Source organism: Cebidichthys violaceus, unplaced genomic scaffold, assembly GCF_023349555.1.
Source record: "Cebidichthys violaceus isolate CVI_PGR_0920_01 unplaced genomic scaffold, fCebVio1.0.p SCAF_7, whole genome shotgun sequence".
Lineage (NCBI taxonomy): Eukaryota > Metazoa > Chordata > Actinopteri > Perciformes > Stichaeidae > Cebidichthys > Cebidichthys violaceus.
Genome location: NW_027176927.1, coordinates 8,790,128 through 8,813,844, shown reverse-complemented (window position 1 = coordinate 8,813,844; position 23,717 = coordinate 8,790,128). Strand labels below are relative to the sequence as shown.

The 23,717-nt window shown below is 42.9% G+C and overlaps 2 protein-coding genes across 2 annotated transcripts in view; one reads left to right on the top strand and one right to left on the bottom strand.

Moving 5' to 3' along the window:
- Positions 1-8,825, top strand: part of LOC137891619 (intermembrane lipid transfer protein VPS13B-like) — a 333,991-nt gene extending 325,166 nt beyond the window's left edge. Inside the window, exons 62-68 of the mRNA XM_068736332.1 lie at positions 1,798-1,974; positions 2,467-2,637; positions 3,178-3,354; positions 5,358-5,460; positions 7,030-7,198; positions 7,288-7,368; positions 7,749-8,825. Coding sequence (XP_068592433.1) covers positions 1,798-1,974; positions 2,467-2,637; positions 3,178-3,354; positions 5,358-5,460; positions 7,030-7,198; positions 7,288-7,368; positions 7,749-7,997 — 1,127 coding nt within the window. The 3' untranslated portion in view covers positions 7,998-8,825. The remainder of the gene's footprint in view (positions 1-1,797; positions 1,975-2,466; positions 2,638-3,177; positions 3,355-5,357; positions 5,461-7,029; positions 7,199-7,287; positions 7,369-7,748) is intronic.
- LOC137891620 (regulator of G-protein signaling 22) lies at positions 8,792-23,108 on the bottom strand. Its single transcript, XM_068736334.1, has 18 exons — positions 23,047-23,108; positions 22,217-22,937; positions 21,886-22,047; positions 21,429-21,606; positions 20,772-20,894; positions 20,538-20,639; positions 19,137-19,331; positions 18,542-18,634; positions 18,082-18,266; positions 17,650-17,812; positions 15,621-15,785; positions 14,530-14,598; positions 13,756-13,914; positions 12,755-12,934; positions 12,474-12,662; positions 12,248-12,391; positions 11,655-11,754; positions 8,792-10,588 (listed from the first exon to the last, which is right to left on the bottom strand). The coding sequence occupies exons 2-18, from the start codon at positions 22,624-22,626 to the stop codon at positions 10,584-10,586; spliced, it is 2,622 nt and encodes an 873-aa protein (XP_068592435.1). The 5' UTR covers positions 22,627-22,937; positions 23,047-23,108; the 3' UTR covers positions 8,792-10,583.
- Between the last annotated feature and the right edge of the window lie 609 nt (positions 23,109-23,717).

Here is a 23,717-nt window from a genome sequence, read left to right as displayed (position 1 = left end):
TCAAAATCCATGGCTCAGTATGCACTCAGTTTAGGCAAAATACAGACGGATGAATGAGTGAGAAATTCCACAATTTATTCTCACAAAGTCTGAAGTTGAGCTTTGAAATGATTGCACCCAAGGGCTCCCGTTGCTTTGTGACAGAAAGTGATGTAGAGCTCCAGGGAGCAACATCTGAATCACTAGAGGCTCGAAAAAGATTTAGATTCTCTCCTCGTCGTAATTTACCGTTTCATCCTAAGCTTTGACTGATGACTCATGGTTGCGTAGGCTGTACACGTCCGACTTATCTGGCCCTTAAAAAGTGTCTCCGTACCTCTCTCCTGCGTGGTCCTCATGTCTAGTCAAAGCCTCCACACATGTTCTGATTTAAGCCCGTCATTTCCACATCAGAAATCACTGTTCTGGACGAACACTTCCTCCCCGCTGTCTCTCGTTAGAGCCCTTGTTTCTGCTCGTATTTCAGCACGTCACCTCACCGCTTCCTGAGTCATCACACAGAGTGGTGGTGGGGGGGGGGGGGGGGGCACCGACGGGAAGCTTGGCATTCTGGGACTGATTAGTATTAGGATGTACGGTATGGTGATCGCACATACACCCACTGCCGTAAAACGACGCACATACTCATGCAAAGACTTCTGGACGTACTAAAAGGTGTGCACTACCTACGCATACACACCAGCACAGTACATGTATGTGCGTTTGAAAGCGTGACTCAGCCCTGTAAACATCAGCTCCTGTCAGGACTTTATGCTTTACCAAAACCACAACTGGGAGACCATGAGAGGCAGAAACGACCACTAGGCCCCGCCGGAGTCGGTTTCCTACCATTAGGGCCCATCCCTCAAGCGCAAATTGACGGAGAATAAGAGCAGAGCGGGGTCGGCGTCTCGAGAAATGGCTATTTGATTTTTGAGATGCAATTGTCAGCACATAAATATCAGTGAGCCGTGCCCTCTGAAGGGGATGCTATGGTTGAATGAGAGAGACGAGGTGAGATAGTAGGAGGTTGTAAATCTAACTGTGGCACATGTATGATTTCATGCAGGAGTGTGTGAGTCGTTGTGCCTGAGTGTATGCATGTGAATATTTGTGTTGCTGAGAAAATAATTCTGACACAATGCTGGACATTTAGATGTAAAAACATTGTGTAAATAATTCTGCAAAGCGTTTAAATTGGGAGAGCCAATCCAAACGAGTAGAGGCAGGTGTTCCAGATGTGTTTCTGTTAAATACAAAACCCATTTTAGCAGTATAAAGAATTACATTTGTGTTTTACGGTATGTAAGTTCTGTAAATTGTGTGGTATCACACCATTGCGGCTACCTCCAAAAATAATACAGTTAAAGTTTATTTCTTTAAATATTTGTTTCCAGTCCAAGTTTTTCTTGAAAAGCTAAACTGAGAGAGAGAAGAGAAAGAAGGCTGGATAGCAACTCAATCGGTTATGTGACATTCAAGCATTCAAGGATAAATGCAAATGTAGCCCTACGCGAGAAAAACCTGACAAACAACACAGGGATGCATTCTTGTAATGCATTTTTGGAACTTGCATCAGGAGGAATGTAAACAGCAGCATAAAAACAATTATCTGGCCAGATGTTATGGCCGACATATTAACATAAAAAATTCAACACCAGCGAAACATTGTCCATCACATTTCACGATGTTTGAGCACCAAGCATCAATCATGTAAACACAGATTTATACAACAACATCGTGGATAGTATTACACTTATTTCATTCATACATTCACTTATTATTAAGTGTTATTTAACCACTGTGCTGTGTCATCAGGTTGGGTGGTGGGATCTTTGGAGATCCTGGGCAGTCCTGCCAGCCTGGTGCGGAGTATCGGCAACGGCGTGTCCGATTTCTTCCGGCTGCCATACGAAGGTCTGACGCGCGGGCCTGGAGCCTTTGTCAGCGGGGTGTCCAGAGGGACCACCTCCTTCGTCAAGCATATCTCAAAAGGTAACAGCTGTTCATAATGTTTAAGTTTGTTTTGTGGAATAGCTTACTTTAGGCTGATACAGCACATACTGTACGTTGCCTGATGAACACTGTTTCTATTTTTGGGCGACTGTGGCCCAGAAGTTAGAGCGGGTCGTCCCTCAATCAGAAGATCGGCGGGTTCAATCCCCGGCTCCGCTAGTCCATGTCGATGTGTGCTTGGGCAAGATGTTTAACCCCAAATTACTCCCTAATGCTGTGCCATCAGTGTGTAAATGGGTCTGAATGATCAGACATTTCTGATGGTAGCCCCTGCCCTCAGTCTATGAATGTGTGTGAATGGGTAAATGATGACATGTGGTATTACTACAGTGGTCAAAAGACTAGAAAAGCGCTATACAAGTACAATCCATTTACCATTTAGGGTCATCATGCAGTGATAACTAGCACAACATTTGAAATGAACCTTTTTAGTTGAGCATTGAGCTTCAACATCATTTTTTTTGTGTTCAGGCACACTGACCTCCATCACCAACTTAGCAACAAGCCTGGCCAGGAACATGGACCGGCTGTCTCTGGATGAAGAGCACTACACCAGGCAGGAGGAGTGGAGACGCCAGCTCCCAGAGAGCCTCGGGGACGGACTGAGGCAGGGGCTGTCACGACTCGGCATTAGCTTGTTAGGTATACCAATTATTTTATTTTATTTTATTTTGTTATTTCAGCATCAAGCTCAATATATGATCCCCTTAACATCAGGTCATTTGAAACATGCACACCTGCTGTCCATTGGCATCAGGCGCACAAACTGGTGTGCACAATGACAGAGAGCTATGAGACGGAGCAGTGGAGACAGCACAGCAGGGACTCAGTAAACACCCAGAGAGGGCAGTGAAACCATATATATCTATGAGTAAAACTCAAGTCTCAAGACACACGGAGCATATTGTCACTGAAACAGCTGCACACATCTCTCTGGGTTACAGTGGATTATAATTCCTGATGTGCCCTGTCGATGTGTCATACATAAAATGAAGGGTCAGATATTTTTTGTGTCTGAATTCCTGTGTGAGTCCCATTTATGGCGCTATGGAATATGTCTGTTTCCCATGTCTTGTTAAAATGAAATCCCTGTGTGTCTTTTGTAACTGAGCATCTCTTATTTAGTTTTTATTGAACAAAGCAGGCTAATAAAGAACACCGACTTCTCCTTTGTTCTTTCAGGCGCGATAGCGGGCATCGTGGACCAGCCCATGCAGAACTTCCAGAGGAGCTGGGAGCTGCAGAGCTCCGCTGGGAGCAAGGCCAAAGGGGTCATCTCTGGAGTGGGGAAAGGCATTGTGGGGGTTTTCACCAAGCCCATCGGAGGAGCAGCTGAACTGGTGTCCCAGACCGGATACGGTGAGTTCAGGATGGTCCAAGACAACAGCCTGTTGAATAATGAATTCATGTTTTTCTTCTCCTGTGTAGGTCTGTTTCAGATGCTGTGTTTCAGGTTGTTTTCTATTGCAGTGGATAAAGTGATTGGTCATTAAAGCTTGATTAGTTTTGTCTATTATAGTGGCTCTTGTTCGTTTTCCTGTGGTTTACACACAAAACGCAAAAAATGTAAAGCATAATTGGAGCATAATTCTCAACACAGACTTGACTAACCCATCTTGGATATCAACTGATACCACGTCTAGGTCCATAAAAAGCTAGCAGCCTCACAATTGCCATCATTTTGTGAGGAAACATAAAGCGCAGAATGCATGTATAAATCATTTAAAATGCATTTATACATTGTAGAGACACGTACTGTTACACATCACTCTCACACAGCAGTAAACGGAAGTATAAAGAGAGATTTGGTCATGTAGCAAGGTTTTGAATCTATTTAACACATCTCAACAAATACCTCTTACTTTCCAAGAAACACGCACACCTGTGTCCACTTAAAGCCTTTTTCTGGGCCGCCTACAGAAAAAGCGTCTTTTTTTGTGCAGCGGCTCCGAGCTCTTTAAGTTGAAAATCTCTCTTTTCAGAAAAGCGCGTGTGTGAGTGTGAAGCAGACATCCCCCGTTTGATGCTCATGGTGAATAAAACAAATGTATAGTAGCCCAAATAGATAATACAAAGCACAGAAGTCTGTCATACAACGGTGGTGATATTTTTGTGTCCCCTGCCACCGTTTTTTTGTGCCAGAAAAAGGCGCTATGTGGACACAAGCCCTGAGCAACACTACTCTAATGAACACACACGTGAATTAGAAATTGTGTCAGGAAAAGTTTTCCCCTTGGCTTTAGCCAGAGGTGTTTATTAGGTCATGACTTCAGTGGTACAGGAACTTTTAGAGAACTGTGGAAAGACACACACAAGCCTAATCATACATGCACAAACACTTGTAGAAGTCTTTGGAGTTAGCTTGAGTTTTACTGGTGGTAGAAGATGGAGGTGAGGTGTGTTGTGTGTAGTCATAAACTACCAGCGAGGCTAACCGCTCTGATCTACCTGAAACACATCGGCTGCTAATATCTGCAGAACAACCGTGTCATACTTCTCATCCTGTCTTATGAAACACATGGATATACCTACACACACACACACACACACACACACACACACACACACACACACACACACACACACTCACTCACTCACTCACTCACTCACTCACTCACTCACTCACTCACTCAGAGGACCACTGCACTGACATCATTAATGGATCTCATTGTGTTCTTTATGGCTCGATTTGAACTACTCGATGACTTCACTGCTGCTGCTAGAGTGGGACAAAGGAACACTCGACCACACGCATGCTCGCGGGTAGTGAACTCGCTCTGACGTGTGCACACAGAGCCGTTCCAATCATGTGTTTGGATGAATGCAGACACACGCATCAAATGTCCAGTTTATCAGCTTGTTGTCGGGATTCAAGTGAGAATGGCGCCAGTCGGCCTCGCGCATGACCCTCAACACAGGAGACTACACTTAGTTAAGCTTAGTTTATGCTCGCCGTAAAGCACGATTTACATGTCTTATGATTTCACAAAGATGGTCCATTTGTTTTTAAACGCTTTAGAAACAAGAGCTCTTAAAAATCTCAGTAAATATTTTGCAGCCAAATCAAATTGTTCACAGGATATTCAACTTTTGTTTCTTTGTAATATATTTAATACTTGAGTTATTTCTTTGTAGGTACAAAGGCAATACAGTCGGCCATGAATATGAGATATGAGTGAACAGTTAATTACATTTCCTCCACAGCATAGTGGAGTTTGGTTTATGGCGTTTTGCAGGTTACACTCTTGCTTCTTCTCAGTATATTTTGTTTGTACGCCCTCTGAGAATAATGCAATGAACAGCATGTTGAGCATAACCGATGATGTTGACTGTCTTTATGTTTGTCTTTTCTCTTCTGACAGGGATCCTTCATGGAGCCGGCCTGTGGCAGCTCCCTAAACAACTGTACCTGCCTACAGAGGAGAAGTCCTCTCAGGCCCCAAACAGCCACCTTAAATATGTCTGGTATGAAGGCCCTGGCCGTCCCGAGCCATTTGTCCTCTCCGCAGGCTCCTCCTTCACTTTTGTCCAGCTATTCGTTAGAAGTGGGACATGTGTTCTCGCCTTTGCTTTTCTTGGAGTCTCTCCAGGATTAGCTGTTCTGTTTCTCCCTCTTACCTCTCATCATTTTTGCTTGTCTTGTTTTAAAAAAAAGAAAAAAAAAGAAGAAAGAACTTGGACGGTTCATTACCCACTCCCCCCCCCCCCCCAAAAAAAAAGACTCTGGAAAAATGTTTGACCTTGATCCCACACATGGTAGCCAGCCTGCCCTCCCTTGTTCTCATCGAGCCATGTTAAAAGGTTTTTATAAGCACTCTGCCAAAGCCGCCGGCTAGAACTGATTCTTGTTGTTTAACTGTGAGTCTATCCAGAGATGTTTCCCAGTGCCATCAGATGGAGGAACACCTTCCCTTGTGTGCAGGAACGGTTTGGAGGTTGCAGGTTGTGCCAAGCAGAAGGTTACTGTTGGGTCTTGCGTTGTAAAAAAGAAGAAAAAATGTGGCAGTGCTTTCAAGAGCGTTTCAACTCAACAGCACTTTATATTATCATAAAAATGTACAAGAGGCCTGTCTCTCCAGAAGGTTATCAGGAGCTGCAGAAAAAATGCATTTATGGCATTTTTTTTTATGATTTTTCCACAATTTAGTTTGGTTTCCATCGCTATCTAACATTTAGTTCTAATAGCAGTCTGTGTTGACTGTCAACTGCCATGACGAAAAAAAGCCAAATTTTAGATACAATATTTCTTTAGGACATTCCACTTAAGTTGTCATCACCCGAGGGGTTAGCGGCATGCCGTGCTAATGTTAGAGGAAGATGAAAAAAAACACATGAATGCTGAGATAATGCTCCCCTGTGGTTTTTATTCATGCTGCATTGCAGTCAAACTGGTTTCCATCAGGCATCCGTCAATTATTGTTACTACTACAGGTAGCCCAGACACTGGAGGGGTCAGCCCGTATGAGCTGAGTAACACTGAACAGAACCAAACTGTCCCTACTTGTGGCTGCTTCCACATCTGCGCCGCAATTTGAACACCTGCCTTCCAAAGTAAACATGCTGTCAGAGAAACATGACTGAAGACTGCAGGTCCCGCCGCACACATATTCCCCCATCCAACATGTGTGTAACAGGAACCGCTGCAGAGAACGTGTAGAAATGTAAATTACAGGATGTACAGAGACGCGTGTTTGTGTGTGTTGAGGTGAGTCGGGGCACCTTGTGTGGTCTCGTGTTGATCGGGGAAAGTGTATAGCTAGAGGCCTGTGTGTGTGTGTGTGTGTGTGTGTGTGTGTGTGTGTGTGTGTGTGTGTGTGTGTGCGTGCAGATAATCCATGCATGCAGGAGAAGTCTTGTGTGTGTGTGTGTGTGTGTGTGTGTGTGTGTGTGTGTGTGTGTGTGTGTGTGTGTGTGTGTGGGATTGCTGCTTGTAGTACAAGTGTTGATGAAGCATAAAACTACCTAGCTTTTAGTTTTACATGTTATGTGAAATGATGTGCCACAACTTGTCCTCGCTGGCTCTCTGCTCCACAGGAAGATGCTCCAGTCTCTGGGGCGGCCGGAGCTCCACATGGCCCTGGAGGTGACCATCGTGAGCGGGTCGGGTCAGGAGCACGCCGGCTGTCTGCTCCTCACCTCTGAGGTGCTGTTCGTGGTCAGCCTCAGCGAGGACACCCAGCAGCAGGCCTTCCCCATCACAGAGGTAACTGACAGCAGTCGGGAAGAAAAAGAAAGATCTTTTAGCCGTGTGTTGCTGTGAAGTAAGAGCGCCCAACCTCCTGTCCCTCTCAGGTGGAGTGTCAGCAGGAGCCGGGGCAGCAGGGCCAGCTCACCCTCACCTTGCAGCAGCAGACAGTAGCCAGCGACACAGAGGTGAGACTCTCTGAGTAATGGAGCTGCACAGGGGCCACATGGTGGAACACAATGATCTGATGTGGAAATCAAAGAGGAATTATACAGTGTTTAATTAAGCACTGTTCACACAGGCTCATTGTCGAAACATGTACCACATCTACCTTTTAAAAGGGAGAGATGCTATATAGTAGGGATAGTATTTTTCTGATACAAATCATTCCATTTAATTATTTGTAACACTTGTTGCATCTTGACAGCAGTCTGTGTGCTAAAATGACTGAACCCTATTTAGTAATATTTATGCACACTTCTACGTTATGTTTGGATGTAACCCAAACAGGAGCAGGACAACTCTCTCAGTGTATTGTAGTCATCTGATCTGTCTGCCCCCTCCTCAGGGTGACGGCGTTCGGGAGCGTCTGTCAGAGCAGCAGTACCGGCGGTTGGTGGACTACGTGACGCGGGCCTCCCAGTTCCTTTCCCCCTCCACCGCCTCTCTCCAGCAGCAGCTCCCGGTGACGCTCGCGGAGCCACCGCCCTCCGTCACCAAGTCTTACCGCTACCTGGTGGATCCCGCCTTCGCCAAGGTGTTTGTCAGCAAGTTCACCATGGTAAAGAATAAAGCCTTACGCATCGGATTCCACTAATACACAGGAACACGCACATCTGTGGATTTATGCTACAAAAAAAGGGATTGGATTGTTTGTTCCAATTTAAAATAAGCCTTAAAAATACACTCTGAAAAGATACCTACACATTTATGCAAAAGATATCTGTTGAGGTAAAATAAGAATTTATTTTATTATAGTAAGTCCACCTGGTCATTTATGCCTTTGGGATGTTGAGAACATTCTTGCATTTGAAAGATATATTTTTTACAGATACAAACAAGCTCATCACATGACAAAATCAGAGGTATGAGAATCTGTTTGAATCTTAAAAACACATGTAAGTTAAGACATTTCACCGAGCACATACTATAGTGAACACTAAAAGAGTTGTGTCAACTTAAACCTCCTCGGACCAACAGTGTGTTCTCTTCCAACTTTAAATCGGGGCTCTTTCAGTCAGTGTGAAACCTCAGTGTAGCAGATGGAAACGTGCAGTACACAACTAATCTGTCACATTTCCATCAAACCGCTGCACAATGTTTCACTCTGCAGAACGAGCGCTCGGTGTTTACATTCTCCATGTAGTGACTGTCTTGTGCCAATGTTCAGTGCAATATTACATACATGTTGATGGACGCTAGAGAAACCAGCTGTCAACCAAAATGTTTTTTATAGATGATGTAACATGCTTGTTGACAACACTGTTCGTTGTAACCTCACGTGGATGCCAACCCGTCATGATGCAAACATGTTATTGTTGCCTTTTATATTGTTGCACCACTGAGCTCTGTCTGATGCCTTTAATGTATGTATATGGATAATATATTAATAGAGAATCGTTTTAATAAAAACATAAAAAATGAAGTGTTGTGGCTTTACTGTGTACAATGTAAGAGGGAATATGAATGAATGAAATACATGTGTGGGTCAAGTCAGTGAGCTTTACTCAGAAACAGTCATTAGATGTAGGAGTTAGTCTTTTTTAGTACGGAGGCCCTGAGACGCAAGTGAGCAAAAGAAGTCGGATATAAATTGTTTGTGTTGCAGAAGTCACAGCTGCGTTGGCATGCTATTCGTGTTGGAATAAAACTGAACATCCTGAAACATCACAACTTATTTTGTCCGTCATATCACGTGGGAGATTTTTACAAGAAACAAATGCCTGCCAAAAAACCCGCAGCACACAGACAGTCAGCTGCAGCAGAAGTTGACGTTTGCCAGCAGCAGACTAACTAAACAATTTTGAAAAAGGCAGCAAGCACGAATTCAAAAAGCTGCAGGTCTGTGCTGGACACACAACACACACTACTGGAACAGTTTAGAAGCAATTCATAAGAAAACCAGAATGCCACTTCGGAGAGCGCAGACAATGGTGCATTCACATGCTTCTCAGATGGTCCCATTTCAGGAGTTGGGAAGGCGTTCTTTGGACATCGGTGTGTTCAGGAGCTGCAAGTCCCAATGTGGAATCAACATGGACGCTACAAAGTAGACGAGTGGTATTTTAAAGCTGTTTTTGAGTTCTTTTCCTAGTCAAACTCATTTTAGTGATTATTCCGATACAGCAGAAATGCCCTATCTGGCAATGTTAATGAAAGTGAAACATAATGCCTGTACAGACAGACAGATGAATCAAGCTGATAACCATCTTGGCAGAAGTAACTAACTGTTGTTTACATTGACCTTAAATTAGTGGATGTGTTTTCTCGTGGAAATGCGATCATAACAGGTTGCTGCTGTCTCTTCTTCCCCAGACCGCCTGACGGCACTGAATCTTCTAATAATACAGAGTACCGGACAGTACCGGCCTTTTCTCACTAGTTTGCATGCTTAATGTGTTATAGAATGTGCTATATAGATACAATTCCCATACCTTACCTTTTAAATGTTTGTTGTAATACTCATTTTGGCCACAAGAGGCTGAAGTTCACCATGATCTAAATATGAATAGAAGCATTCATGTATTCTTTCAGGTGAATTTTCATTTTAACAATGCTTTTAGTCACATTGTGTCGCAGTGCACTTCAGCCTCTTGTAGCCAAAATGAGTATTATAACCACAAAGACCTTTTTTCACGTGGCAAAACCCGATTCCTCTCCTGTGCTAAATTCATAAACACAGGATGGAAAACAATTTAGATCACATTTATAAAATAGATCAGATGTTTCCTCTCAGGGCTCACATATGTTTGTCACACAGGGTTCAAGCAACTCTTCTTACATTATGTGTAAACCCAGCCTCAGACTTCTACCTCATCATCAAGACATCAGTAGCAGCTGTGCTCTTAGTTTTCACTCGTGGCGCTCCGATAACGGCGTTCAGGCACCGCCATCATCTGCTTGTGTCAAAGCTGGGCGGCATGAAGTCACTTCTTAACACTTTGGTTTCATATCACGGTTGCAGGCTTCAGTGAAACATGAGAGCCAGTTATGTCTGAGTGGCAAGTAACTGCTTTGTTTACTGTCATATCTGTCACACTGTGTAACAGATAATAAAAAATGAAAAAGGCATAGGATAGTATGTAAAAAGAAATCATTAAAATGTTATATCATAATGTGTCTAACAAAGTTATAAGTTCATTGATACAATAGAAGACGATGTGGTGAAGAAAGCCGTTCATCCTCAGTCTGTGGAAACACAACAAGAGAATGTCCGTAGAAGATTAGAAAGGCGCTGTATAAATGAAAGTCCATGTATTATTTATGACATTTTTTGTGACCTACTATACTGTGATACTTTTAGGACTTTCACAGTTGGGCAGTATTGGTTTAACTATATTGTTCAGTAGCTTAGCTCTTTTATTTATCAAGTAGTGAGGTAGAGTCCACACAAGCTAAATTTGCCCAATCATTTCTGCTGTGCCATGAAATAAAACAGTACAACAGCAGCATACATGGACGTGTAGCTGAGAGAAGCACTTCTGCAAGTCATCTTCTGAAGATGCTGATTTGTACCAGTTCTAGATAATGTGTCAGTAACCCCTCTCTAATCTCATTGTTTGTCTGTGTGAATACAAGTTGACACCACCTGTACTCATTGTGACTGTGTTGTGAGTCAATCTGCAGATGTTAAACTTACAGAAAGACGCGATACGATATATAGAAATTGCCACCACACAAGCTTGTGCTTACTTGATGGAAAGGTGGCAGCGGGTCAAGAAAGTGATCCAGAGGGAGTTTAATTATACTGATTTATTTATTATGTTATTGCTATGGTAGTAAGGTGCAGCTTCCTTTAAGTAACTGGTAGCTTGCTCAACACCACAAAGTTTTATAACATACAGCTTTTAAACTATAACATTTAAAAGCCTATAGGCTCTAGTTTTATAATGATTACATGTTTTTGCTAGGACCATAATCATCAGAATTATGAAAAAACATGGTCATGTTTTGTTCTACCTTGGGCAGGGGTATCTGAAAAACTAATTTTCCTTTTGAGGTTTTGTTCTAACTCCTGTACAGAACATTACCACCTAATGTACAAGCTGAAGTTGCTCCTTTGGTCAGACATCTTCATAATGAGACAGCTCTGACATATGGAAGGGGTTGGCGTCGACTGTGGGAACGGCTAAAAGTCATTTCAGTGTTTTGATTTCCTACATTTAGTCTGACTGGTAGCAGAGAGTAGTTAAAGTGCTGGACATGGGAATTTTACTGAGCCTTGGGAGACAAATGGAGAGGGGGGGGGGTGTACCTGAGGCCGTGGAGAACGAGGCTCCCAGCTGACTCTGTCTCCTCAGCAGCACCTCTTCTCTCTTCAGAGCCGCCATGTACTTGGAGTAGGACCACGACAACTGAGGGAAGACCGTGGTTAGAAAAATGGCTCAATCTGGCCAATGATTCCCACTCAAGAGTTATTTATTACATAATATACACACCACAGTGATGTAAAAAAAATGTGTTGTTTTGTCATTTAAACATTTTAGAAATACAATTTAGTTAGCTAAACGCAGTCAGATTCAGACTCCTCAGACGTTAAGTGAAGCCGAATGAGTGGAGATGTTAAATGGCTACAAGGTCCTAAAACAGTCAAGAGGCTGAAAAGTTGACAGATTCTGCATTTTGGTGGTCAAAGGTCCCTGTGACCTCACAAAACACATCATATGCTAATTATGTCAATCTCACATTAATGTCTAATAGGATAAAATTATAAAGTGATGACATTTTGGACATGGATGTAAGTTGTACTGATTGGCGGAGGCATACAAAAGGAAATCATTTGGTTTGGTTTAGTTCCTTTCATGTGAGAAGTACACACATTTGTAGGGACATCAGACTGCTCCTTACCGGTTGTGTGGGAATCGGCAGCCCTCTGCTCTGTGCCCTCGACTGTTTTTTTACACTTCTTCCCTCTTGTCCTTCTTCTACATTGTCTTCATCATCCGTCTCCTCCTCCTCTTCAAGACTGGACTCCGGCCTCTCCAGCTCTTCCTGAACAAGAGAGGTCAGACTGAATTAGTACTTTCTTTTTCTCAACACTATTGCAGTAGTATTCAAGGTTGTTATACCTCACCTGAGCTCTCCTCTTCTCCTCCTCGCTCTCTTCTTCTTCCTCCTCCTCTTTTCTCCTCTGTCTCCGTACTCTGGCTCTGTGTTTGACCCGTTTCTCCTGCAGTAGAGGAAGAAGTTGCCCCTCTTGGACACTGCTGCTCAGCTCTTGAAACTCGGGCCAGAACTTCAGCAATGCACTGAACACTGACATCTACATACAGAGAAAAAAGGCACACACATGCAGACTACATACTGGGGGGAAATACAACACAAACCACACTGTTAGACACACACAAGCACTACCTGTGCCTCTCTGAAGATGTAAGGACCCAGTTCTTGGCGTCTCTCCAGAACCTGCTGGGCCTGTTCAGAAGGGATGTCTATCTGCAGAGCCGGGGTCATGGAGGAGTTGATGAAACAGTTAATGATGGTGGAGACCTTCTGCTGGACGGTGGCCTCATCGCTGTGGGAGTGACAGAGGTCCTGCACAGGAAGAGAGGAGAACAGAAATGTGTGGTGGGAAATATTTCCAAATGCTCCTGAAATGTTTGGATTATCACTGCATTTTGTTTCTTACTCTACACAATGGGATATTACGTGAAAGTTTTCCAGTTTTCGTAAATTCACATGAGAGATTTGTGTTTTTCCACTGTACTATTCTCACTGGTTTGAAATCGGTTCAAGTGATGTCGCATACCTCTGAGCACCAATCAGGATTTAGCAACATTTAAATACAAATTTAAATCTAATGGCAGTTTAGGTTTGTGCCCCCACAAACATTTTAAGACACAAAAAAACCCACTTAAAATTACAGAAGCTCACATGCATGCTGTTATATGTAGGCATGGCGGGCCAGAGAACTCTGTCAATATAGCACACACTGAGGAATTCGTTGCTTCAGTTGACTACATTTACCATCAACACTGATTGGACAACCACTGAAAAGGTGTCAAATTCCTCTTTTTATTCCAAAAATTCAAGCTGTCTCCTACTACACTGAAAAGTCCATTGTGACCGGGAGGTTTCAAGTTCCCACATTATGTTTTAAACTAAGACTGAAGGTGAGCAGAGATACTTTCCCCTTCAGCGGATGAATGTGAGAGCAAACTCTACACTACATTTTACACAGTGAAGCTCAACTGTCCAAGTGAAGTAACAATAAACACATTTTTATGGAGGGGGATTTAAAATGACTCCTTATATTATTTTTGGATTTCCTTTCATAGTTAATATGGAATATTAATATGGCATACACCAAAGATCTCAGACTAGCGTTGCAGTCACAGCACATCGTCCTCCTTTACCTTGTATCTCTGCACCTCCAGCCAGAAGAGCACATCGTTTTCCAGGAAGTCTCCTTTCAGAGAGACAAAGTGCTGGAACTGTATACAGGAGGCAGGGTTGAGTAGGATCTGTCGAAACAGCAGGATCTCTTTGGAGGAACTCATCCACAAGCCCTCGGCCTGCAGGGACACACAGCAGAGGAATGTTATGTTTGAGAGCACACTGTTCCCTCAGGGATGGATCAAATACTTATAATGACCTTCTTGTGTGTTAACAGTAGAACAAAACCTTGTGTGCACAGCGGATATAGTACAGTGTGCTCCTGAAGATGATCTGTGACCCATGAGCTACAGTCTTAGCTCACAGAAAACTGAGATAATGATACTCACCTTTATTCAGTAAACCTGCTCTTTGCCAGTGATGAGATAATGATCATAAAGACAATAGTCATAATCATGTATGGAAAACTCCTTCCTGTAATCATCCTGCTTGAAATGTGAAATGTACATGTTTTATATCTGTGTTCTGCTGTGGAGAATGAAATGAGAGGACGGCATCAGAGCTGCATGGAAAACACTCCAAACACTATTAAAGGAAGGTTAGTAATGCTGATGCTTTAATCTTATTTATCCTGGATCCAATTTGGGAAAACTAACCACAAGGCCAAAATGGTGTTTGACAAAGCCAGTGCTCGAAGCCAAGTCGTGAACTAAATCACACATGCTTTCAGGCCAGGAAATGCCTTATTTCTCTCCACTGAAAATATCCAGCTTCCCCGGAGGATTTCTCCTTACCTTCCAGGCTTCTCTCCTCGCTCTGCGTCGACGGTAGACGTGTTGTGAGAGTCTGTCCGCTGCTTGGGGCTACCGCACACAGAAACAAACGATTCTTAAGTCACAAAGTGAATAAACTAGGATTAACAGAGACACTGAACACCTCTCAAACCTGTCTGTTCTGCACTCTGCTGCTCTTTGTCACTGGCTGTAACTAAAGCTCTCTCTCCTCTTTTACCTTTAACCTTGCCTCGGTCTTTATTTCCTCTGACCTTATTCATCCAATCGCCTCTTAGATGTTTGCCTCTCTGATGTCAACTGTCTCCCACTGTCTTTTCCACCGTTCCATGTAACGCTAAACTATGTCTACATCTGATTAGTTAATGAGAGGATCTGTGTAACCAAACATGGTAAACCCGTTAACATAATGAAGCAGCGCAGCGGAATCTGCGGTTTATGTGTTACCACCTGATGAGGCAACCTGAGAGCGACTGGACAGCGACTGCGTTTAGTGGTTTCTCACATAACAGAGCCACTAATGTGCTCTTATCTCTCTCCACGCTCAAGGCTATTACACAACAGGAATCTATTGTTTTATTAGGAACAGACAGATGTTTGAAGCAAGCTGGGGCAAAGCCATTTACCAGAGAGCTATTAATTATTGATGCAACACAAGGCCAAAATGTAATATCTTGTTTGTGCACTCCATACTAAAACTGAAGTATAAGTAATGGGACTATTCTTTGGATGGGACCAGTAACTTCCTAAAGTCTCTGCTGGTTTCCTGGCAACTGCTCAGAGCCAAGAAACAGTCCGGCATATAACCCCCCGTGAAACCGCAACTTGTCATTTTTAAAGTCTGGTTTTTGTACGGATTACAAACGAGATGTAACAAGTTAATTAGTGAGCTGCCAGTAGACAGATTTTGTTATCTTTGGACAGAGCCAGGCTAGCCGTTTCCAGTCTTTATGCTAAGCTAAGCTACTTGACTGTGGCAATACTTTGAATAGACAGACATGGGAGTGGTAACATTATCATCATTGAACTCTTGACAAAAAAGCCTTTTTCCCAAAATGTCAAACTATGTCTTGATGAGTTGTGCTGCTGTTCACCTTCGGCTGGTGTTTCAGTCGCTCTGTGAACTCAGCTGTGGACAGGAACAGAGGCAGCCACTTTTTCTCAATGTGACTCCTGATGACGTCCTGGATCTCCCCAACGACTGGGTTAGAGAGACATTCGAGCTTAAGACGCTCCAGTCCACCTGCCAGATGCAATATCTACACAGACATGGACGCACAGTAAAAGCAAAGTCAAAGATACAGTAGAGGCAGATGCTTGTGTGTGTGTGTGTGTGTGTGTGTGTGTGTGTGTGTGTGTGTGTGTGTGTTAATGTGTTTGATATGAATACTAAATGTCTCACAACATGAAAAACATATGAGGAGAGACTCAGGAAAAAGAACTGCCCACAGTGGGAAACCCGACTGAAAACTCCTCTCCTTCCTGACTCCTGCTGTGCTCTTCATCATTCCCGCAATCCCTCTGTTCCCTTCATCTCCCCTGTATGCTTTCTGTCCTCATACATCAATCTGGCCATGTCTCCCTATTTATATCTCTTTTATACTTTCTCTCATCTCATTATACACGCACAAAGCCAAGCATTGGCACACACACACGCACACACGTGCACACACACACACACACGCTTCAGAAATTAGAAACAGTCGTGCCATTGGAGTGGAAGTCAGTAGATGAAAGGAGGCCAATCTGTGACTGGATGACTGAGTGATTGAAAGAGTGAAGGGCCAAAGCAGTAAAGCTGTCAGTCTCTCTACATCGCTCACGCAGACGAGAACCAACGCTGAGATGTGAGGGAGCGGCAGCCAGACCCAATCCTGCAGGGCTAGAAGCACTAGAATTGGCATCTTCACTCTAATGTTACAATCATTAAATTGATGGTATTTATGAGATGAGGGTGAAAAATGACAAAGGTCATGCACCAGAGTTGAAGTCATGTCAACAAATAGGCTATACTGAATGTCTCTCTCTTAACCCAGTGTGCTTCAAGAACAATCAGGGTTCTTCAATGGCCATTACTTTGACCAAGAATGTTAGAGTAGCTCAGCTAATTTAAATAGAAGGAAAAACCTGAACACTTCCTGTTGCGACTGTTAAAAAGGAGTTAGCGAGCTAGCAGTTAGCTAAAATGTTCAGAACAATTTGTGAATGTTAAAATAGATATCTAAAAGTAAATAAACGGTTCAAATAGTCAGCTGAAAGCAATGAATAAACTGTTGAAATAGATAGATGAACGTAGCTAAGCATGAGATCAACAGTTGTAATCGTTGGTGTTAAATAGTTGACATAGCTAGTGTTGAATGTATCAGTTAAATAGTTCAAGTAGTGACAGAATTACACATTTGAAATAGTTAAATGTAATGCATAAATGGTTAAAATGTTCAAGTGGTAGTAGTACAATTGCAATTGAACAAACGGAGACAGACAAAAGGTTGGGAATCATTCTGCCACTGTCCTATGACACATAAAATACACTCTTTTCTGTAAATGTATAATAAATACTACAGAACAACCATCTCTGGCGTCCCGAAAGAGAAAAATCAGGCTCACTGCTCAGTGTCCCATCTACTCACTCTAGCTCTACATAGCATGCCCTCTTGCAGTAATCCTAGAATCCAGAAACCAAATCCCAGACTATAAATGTCAGGAGAGATTTCGTCCTACTGTCATTGTTACCGGAGCTAGTCTTTTTTTTGTCTTTCTGTATCCAAACCACACTCTTCTCCTCCTCCTTTTAACCCTAACCACGTCCTCTCATTCACTGTTTTCCCACCGACACCCTGCAGTCAGAGCTGTCACCATGACATCTGCAGGATGCTTGAGAAGGGAGATGGGGAATTGTGTGAGAGCCGCAGCGGCCTCTGTTTATCTAATCTGAATGTTGAGCTGGAGCTCACATCCCATCTTGGGATTGTCATGTCATGAGCACCACGTTTCTGCCGCCGTCTCTAATGCTTTCCCAGGAAGTTGACAATAATCCAATATCAATCTAAATGTGACAACACCAAAACGGGTTTCCCAATAAAATTGAAAATATTCTTTCAACCATGTGACTGACTGACATACGTCATTCTGTTGCTCTGTTGTGGCCGGGCTGTCGGAGCCAAAGAAGTACGTCCTGGTGAGATATTTGGTCGCAATATGAGACCATTTCTCCTGTCTGACAGCCTTGTCTTTGTGAGGAGTCCTCCTGTACTGCTCCAGATCCAGCCAGCATGTCAGATGGATACTGAGCAGAAACACAAGCGTTCAGAACCACCATGTTACTTTTTAATAAAAACTTCAGGGCATTGTATACATCCTGAAACAATACACTTTCTGTCCATTTTCATACTGCCTTAATTTCATTTTAATGTGAATACGGTACACATTTGCAAGTCAGGTACGGTGTAATGCTGTAGATATTGTATTGTATGCACATATTTAGGTAGAGTGGGGGACTTAAACCTGAACAGAGGACAATCATTTCATATACAAACTATGTGGTTTACAGCTCACCTGGCATCCTGATTCTGTAGGAAGGACATAAAGTGTCCGATCTCGTGGCGGTGGCGAAGTAAGGAACCTAAACGATAGCCTTGGTAATTTGGAGACACTCTGGACCAAGAGTCAGGCGCCCGGGGGCCCTTTGAGAAGGGAGTCGAAGGTGAAATGGGAGAGGGAAATAGCGTGGACTGCTCCACCTTTAGAGAAGACACAGCAGCAGAAGGTGGAGAAAAAGTGACTGAGAGGGTGCGAGAAAAAGGAAAAATAATCAGTGTAAAACTCTTAACTGGGATATTTGCACATCACCTACTATGATATACTCTTGGAGCAGTGGATAACCAACACTGTTACTAAGCAATGCATAAATACTGGATCGAGGCCATTTTCACATTGGTAACATTAGCTGTTTATTGGCTATTAACTGAGAACTAACATTTTATAAATCTGTGGAACACTGTGGATGCTGGCTGACCTGTTTCAGTCGACGCTCTGATTCCTCGTACAGACTCTGGAGTTCCCTGTACTCCTGACTGTCGATGCAACGCACCTCCTCCTGCACACACACCTGGAGGCACACATTAAGCCAATTAGAGCTGAATTAGTGTTAATGAATTAAAAATAAATGATATTATATTTTCAGGCAGAAATGCCAACATGTTATGGTCTCAGAGAATTTGCTCCTTCTCTTGGTTTCTTGCATTATATTACTTTTATTACACTACAGTTTTTGGATGTTTTAGAGACCAAACAATCACTCAAGAAAATATCCCGTAGATTAATCAAGGCTGAAAATGATCTTTAGTTGTAGCCCAAAATCCGAAACTCTTGTAAGAAAAGTTAGACCAAAAGTAATAACTCAAATCAATTTGATCTTTACATTATTCATAGATGCACCAACAATCAACATTATTAGACATCCTGCCGTGCATTTTCTCTTTCCTCAGTGGGTTTAGACTGAGGAATGTTATGTTGTGTTGCACATCACTTCAGCTGGTCCAGCAAACCCGTGGACTTAAAGGAAACCCACTTCCTCCAGATAAATTGGAGGAGAATGAAACTGTGGTTACCTTCTGGAAGGACTCTGTGTCCCTGCTGACAAGCAGTGTCCACGGCTCCAGCAGGATGTTCAGTGTGTGCTCCTCAACCTTGTCAAACAGCTCCTCAAAAGCGGGCATCATGTGGTCGTACACCTCCCTTCTGATCTCCTCATTGACACCAATGCTCCTCCTGGCAGAGCTGGAGAGATAGGTGGAGTAGAAGAGCTGAGGAGAAGAGAAGAAATCATAAAAGTGTCATCACTTCGGAAACATTTCTCCTCATAGCCGCCATCACTTCCATCGTCACCATTTTTCGGGGCTCTCACACTCAATATTCACTATCCCTCATCACGGCTGCCATCACACCACATAAACGGCAGTCATTTAACCTCTTTGCCACAGCTCCATGGAAAGACCATCTACATTGTATTCCTTTGGTGAACTAAAGGTTAACTGAAGGAAAATAGATTTCACTGTGAGGTATTATTCTGGACCGGACCACTCAGCTGTCCTCCAGCAGTCCAGCTGTAGCCAGACCGGGTGGTTCTGGGTGACTGGACTGGCGTGGAGCTGAGGGGGTCTGACTCACTTGTTTTTATGGGCGTTTAAATTAGAGAGGGCAGAGAGGAGAACAGGAGTGTCAGGCCAAGAAAGTATGCAAACAAGAGCAGGTGTGTGCACTTGTGTTTAACAGGGAGGGTGACGGATATACTCACTCTGTTTCTTTGTCTTTTAAGGACTTTGTATTTTATTACTGGTGGACTCTGCAACTTGAATTTATCGTGATTCATGATTTTTCCTGGTGTCCTTTCTAAAAGAAGCTTCTTTATCTCTGTATGAAGCATCTTAATTTGAGTTTTAAATTAGCTATAACTATTATATTGAAATTAGTTTGATGTTGAACAGATGGTTTTGGTAATCTAATAAAATATCATGGAATCATGAACAGTTGAATGTCTGGAATAGTGTGCTGCTAGTTTTTAGGCAAATAGAATGTGAATTTGTGCTGAGAGAAATGTTTTGTGACAGGAAACCTGTACCGACGCACCAAGGTACCAGAGACTAGAGACATCTTATCAAATCCACTTAGTCTCAAACTGATATTGCAAAAAATACACATCCTGTCACACCACATACCGACTAACAATTTCACACAACACACTTTTTATTTCATTTATTTGTAAAACAGAGAAAATGCTTCCTTCTCTATTTAAAATGTTATAATATTGATTTGTTCATGTTTTTAAATTGCAGGGTTGGTGACGGTGTTAAATAGCTGACATAAGCTAATATCACCACAGGTCTTTATCACACTTCCTTGACATATGTGGACTATACATACTGTGTTTATTTCTCCATAATTTAGTAGTTGGCGTGAGATGAAGTGAAACCTTCAGCACAAACACCAAAAGATCAGGTTGTTCTGCTGACCTGTGCCTCTCTCTGGACTCGGTAGGGGTCCAGTCCGTCCTGATAGAACAGCTCATGGTAGTGCTGCAGGTCAGTCCAAAGGTTAACTGCATTCTCCCACAGCTGTGACAGAAAACAAGAACCTCAGTAACTGTCATCATGTCTCAAATAAAATATTTTACTGTGCCACAATATGATAATAATTACATTTTAATGTGATGCAACATGCAAACGACCCAGTAGCTGCTGTTGTACCTGGTTTCCAGATTGTTCACAGAAGTTTGTGAAGTATAAGCCGGCAGACGATTCAACAGAAAGAGCCTGCAACATCTTCTTCATTCTTCTGCTGCCCAGTAACGGACTTCTGCTAGAATATAACTGGTGAAACACACACATCATTTTTACCATTTTACCATTACCATTGAGTCACTGCAATGCAAAACGATAGTGAAGAATTACCCTAACAATTCCTCAGTGTCCAAGGTAATAATTGCTTGTTTTGTCCAACCAACAGTTGGACAAAACAACAGTCCAAAACCATAAAGTGCTCAATGTATAATGGTATAAAACAGTGAATTGCAGCAAATCCTCATCAAGATTTTGGAAATAAATGTTTGTAACATTTTAGCTTAATAAACGACTTACAGTATAATGAACCTGATTTTCCATTATTAATCAACTAATCATTTTGGCTACACTTAAAACTATAGCATCAAACATGCTTTAGAGGACCGGACAATTAACTGCATGCCAGATGGTGATCCCACCTGCAGCCACTGGAAAATACAAGTTGGACAACCCAGACAGTCAGAGCTCCATTGCTGCTGGTCTCTATGATTTTGGTCCATTCACATGTTGCTTAAGAGGATTCTCTTTTTGTCACCGAGTGGTATCATGTCCTAATGCTCCTACCCGCGTGTGGACAGCATGGGGGTGCTGGGGCAGGCAGGTGTCAGAGCAGAGAGCCAAAGAGCCAGGGTGGGGCTGTGTGTCTGACTGGGGCCGAACACACCCCTCCGTCGACAGCTCTGGGTGAGGGGAGTCATCGCGGTCTTCATGAACCCACTGGGACGTCCAGAACCGAGGAACCCTGTCGAGAAAGAGGAGAGGGAGTTACCAAGGACATTTATATCATTCATATATATATATATATATATATATATATATATATATATATATATATATATATATATATATATTATGAGAATTAACTATATATGTAAAACAGCTGAACAGCATGTCATATACTCACAGTATATGACAAGCAAATGTAAAGTAGCAAAACACACAAAATATATATAAATAAACACTGCGCACAAACACGCAAATTCAGTATCTATGATTAACATCAGGGGACATGAATACTCACCAGTAGTAGAGCAGAGACTCGGTGAGGAAGGGCAGAACTGAGTGCAGATTCTCCTCCGTCCAGCAGGGGGAAGTAGTCAGCCCCAGTCTGGAGAGCAGCTCCACATTGAGACAGCTTTGGCTGCTGCTCAGCAGATACCGCCTCCTCATCAGGACCAAATACCTGATAAATACATACATTACTTTTTGTTTTTGTACTGCTGCAGTTGCCATCCAAAATATTCTGAGTTTAATATCAAACCATGACCAAACAGAGGCATTTGTATCAACAGTAAACAGACCAAAGTTGAGCTCACCAGAATAAGTGAGTTGGATCATGTTGCGATGTTTACCTGTTCTTCCGCTCTCTGTTCTGTGTAGCGTTCAGCCTCGCTATATCTATCCAGAGATTGAGCAGTTTCTCTCCCGGCGTTCCCCGCAAAAAGTCCTTCAACTCATCCAAGTCTGGCCTATTGTCACGGCAACAGGTGCCATGGCAACATATATTGAGGATATTTTCCTGGTCCGTGCCTCCACTCCCCACTCTCCTATTCTTCTTTAACCACTCTGTCTTTTCTTCCGCCTGACTGCACCTCTTGCCCTCTTGAACTTTCTCTTTTTTCCCTTCCAACCTTTCTGTGCTCTCGTCAGCCGAACGCCGGAAAACTGTCCAATCGCAGGATCCGTCTTCGCTGGTACAATTTGTCTGGTCTCCAGACTTGCTGAAACAGTCGAACAGGTTTGCCCGGCTCTGACCATCCATCACGTTCAGTGCATTGTTAAGCACCTGTTTGACCACTTTGGCAGCCAGGTACTCCAGCTGTAGTTCAGGAGACTCTTGTTGCTGCTCTGAGTTGCCAGCTGAGGGCTCTGTGAAGGAGAGGCTCCCCTCTGTTTGTGGGCTCTGGGGTTTCTCACATTCAAGGTTGGAGGGGGAGGACGAAGAGGAAAAGTGACATGGGTTCGCTGGCTCAGAACAGCTGGAGAAACATCTGGATGATTCACTGCCTTTTGTGTGGATATGTTCCTTCAGTCCAGAGGGTAGACGTGTGACGTTGTGCGTCCCCAAAGGGCCTAAACAGTAAGGAAAGAAAGAACATAAGCATCCTTATCTTCAGACTTAGACTTCTGCAAATAAATACAGTAAACATACATGTGTAAATACAAATTCACAATTCTATACCTTGTTTTGCAGAACTGTTCTCTTGTGAATGCGAGCATGGTAGGCCCTTCAGTGCTTTGGTAGTTTCCTTGTCAAATTGGGAGAGAAAACGCAGCTGTGGGGCTGACCGGGTGGGTCGCCCTGAACTGCCTTTCCTCCTCTGGATACAGAAGATTGTGTTCTTCTGAAACAACAGCTTGGATAGTCTGGGAAAGACAAAAAAAAATGATACACCACCATAGTAGAATACACAAGCATGTGTTTAAATGCTTTATTTTTGATTATATACGTTTTATAAAGTCACAGCTGACTGAATAAAAATCTAGGACAGTAACTATTTGTCAGGTTATTATAGCAAAGCTAACAGAGAAGAAAGAAGCAGCATGAGACCCACTCCATGGAACTCATAATTTCACAATTGAATGAGTAAAACTGAAAACGTTTAGTAATAATATAACATGTTAAAGTAATTGCATAATGTAAACATAAGTAAGATCAAAATCAATGCAGAAAATAGGCAGTAAAACTACATGCGTTTTGTATATGTAGTAGGTCCAAAAAACTAATTGTACCTGTATTCATTGTAGCAATCACTTTGAAGGAAAAAGGGCAGTCTTTCTTTCATGATCCACTGAATTCCTTGCTCTCTGTCCAGGCACTGCAAAGGTCAGGGAGAGACACTCCTCCAGTCA

Excerpts from the sequence above, each read along its gene's own strand:
- LOC137891620 (XM_068736334.1), bottom strand. The coding sequence starts at position 22,626 with ATGGATGGTCAGAGCCGGGCAAACCTGTTCGACTGTTTCAGCAAGTCT. Across the intron at positions 22,048-22,216 it reads AACAGAGAGCGGAAGAACAG|GTATTTGGTCCTGATGAGGA; the intron begins GTAAACATCGCA and ends TGTATTTATCAG. Across the intron at positions 15,786-17,649 it reads CAACAGAGCAACAGAATGAC|ATATTGCATCTGGCAGGTGG; the intron begins GTATGTCAGTCA and ends ATGTCTGTGTAG.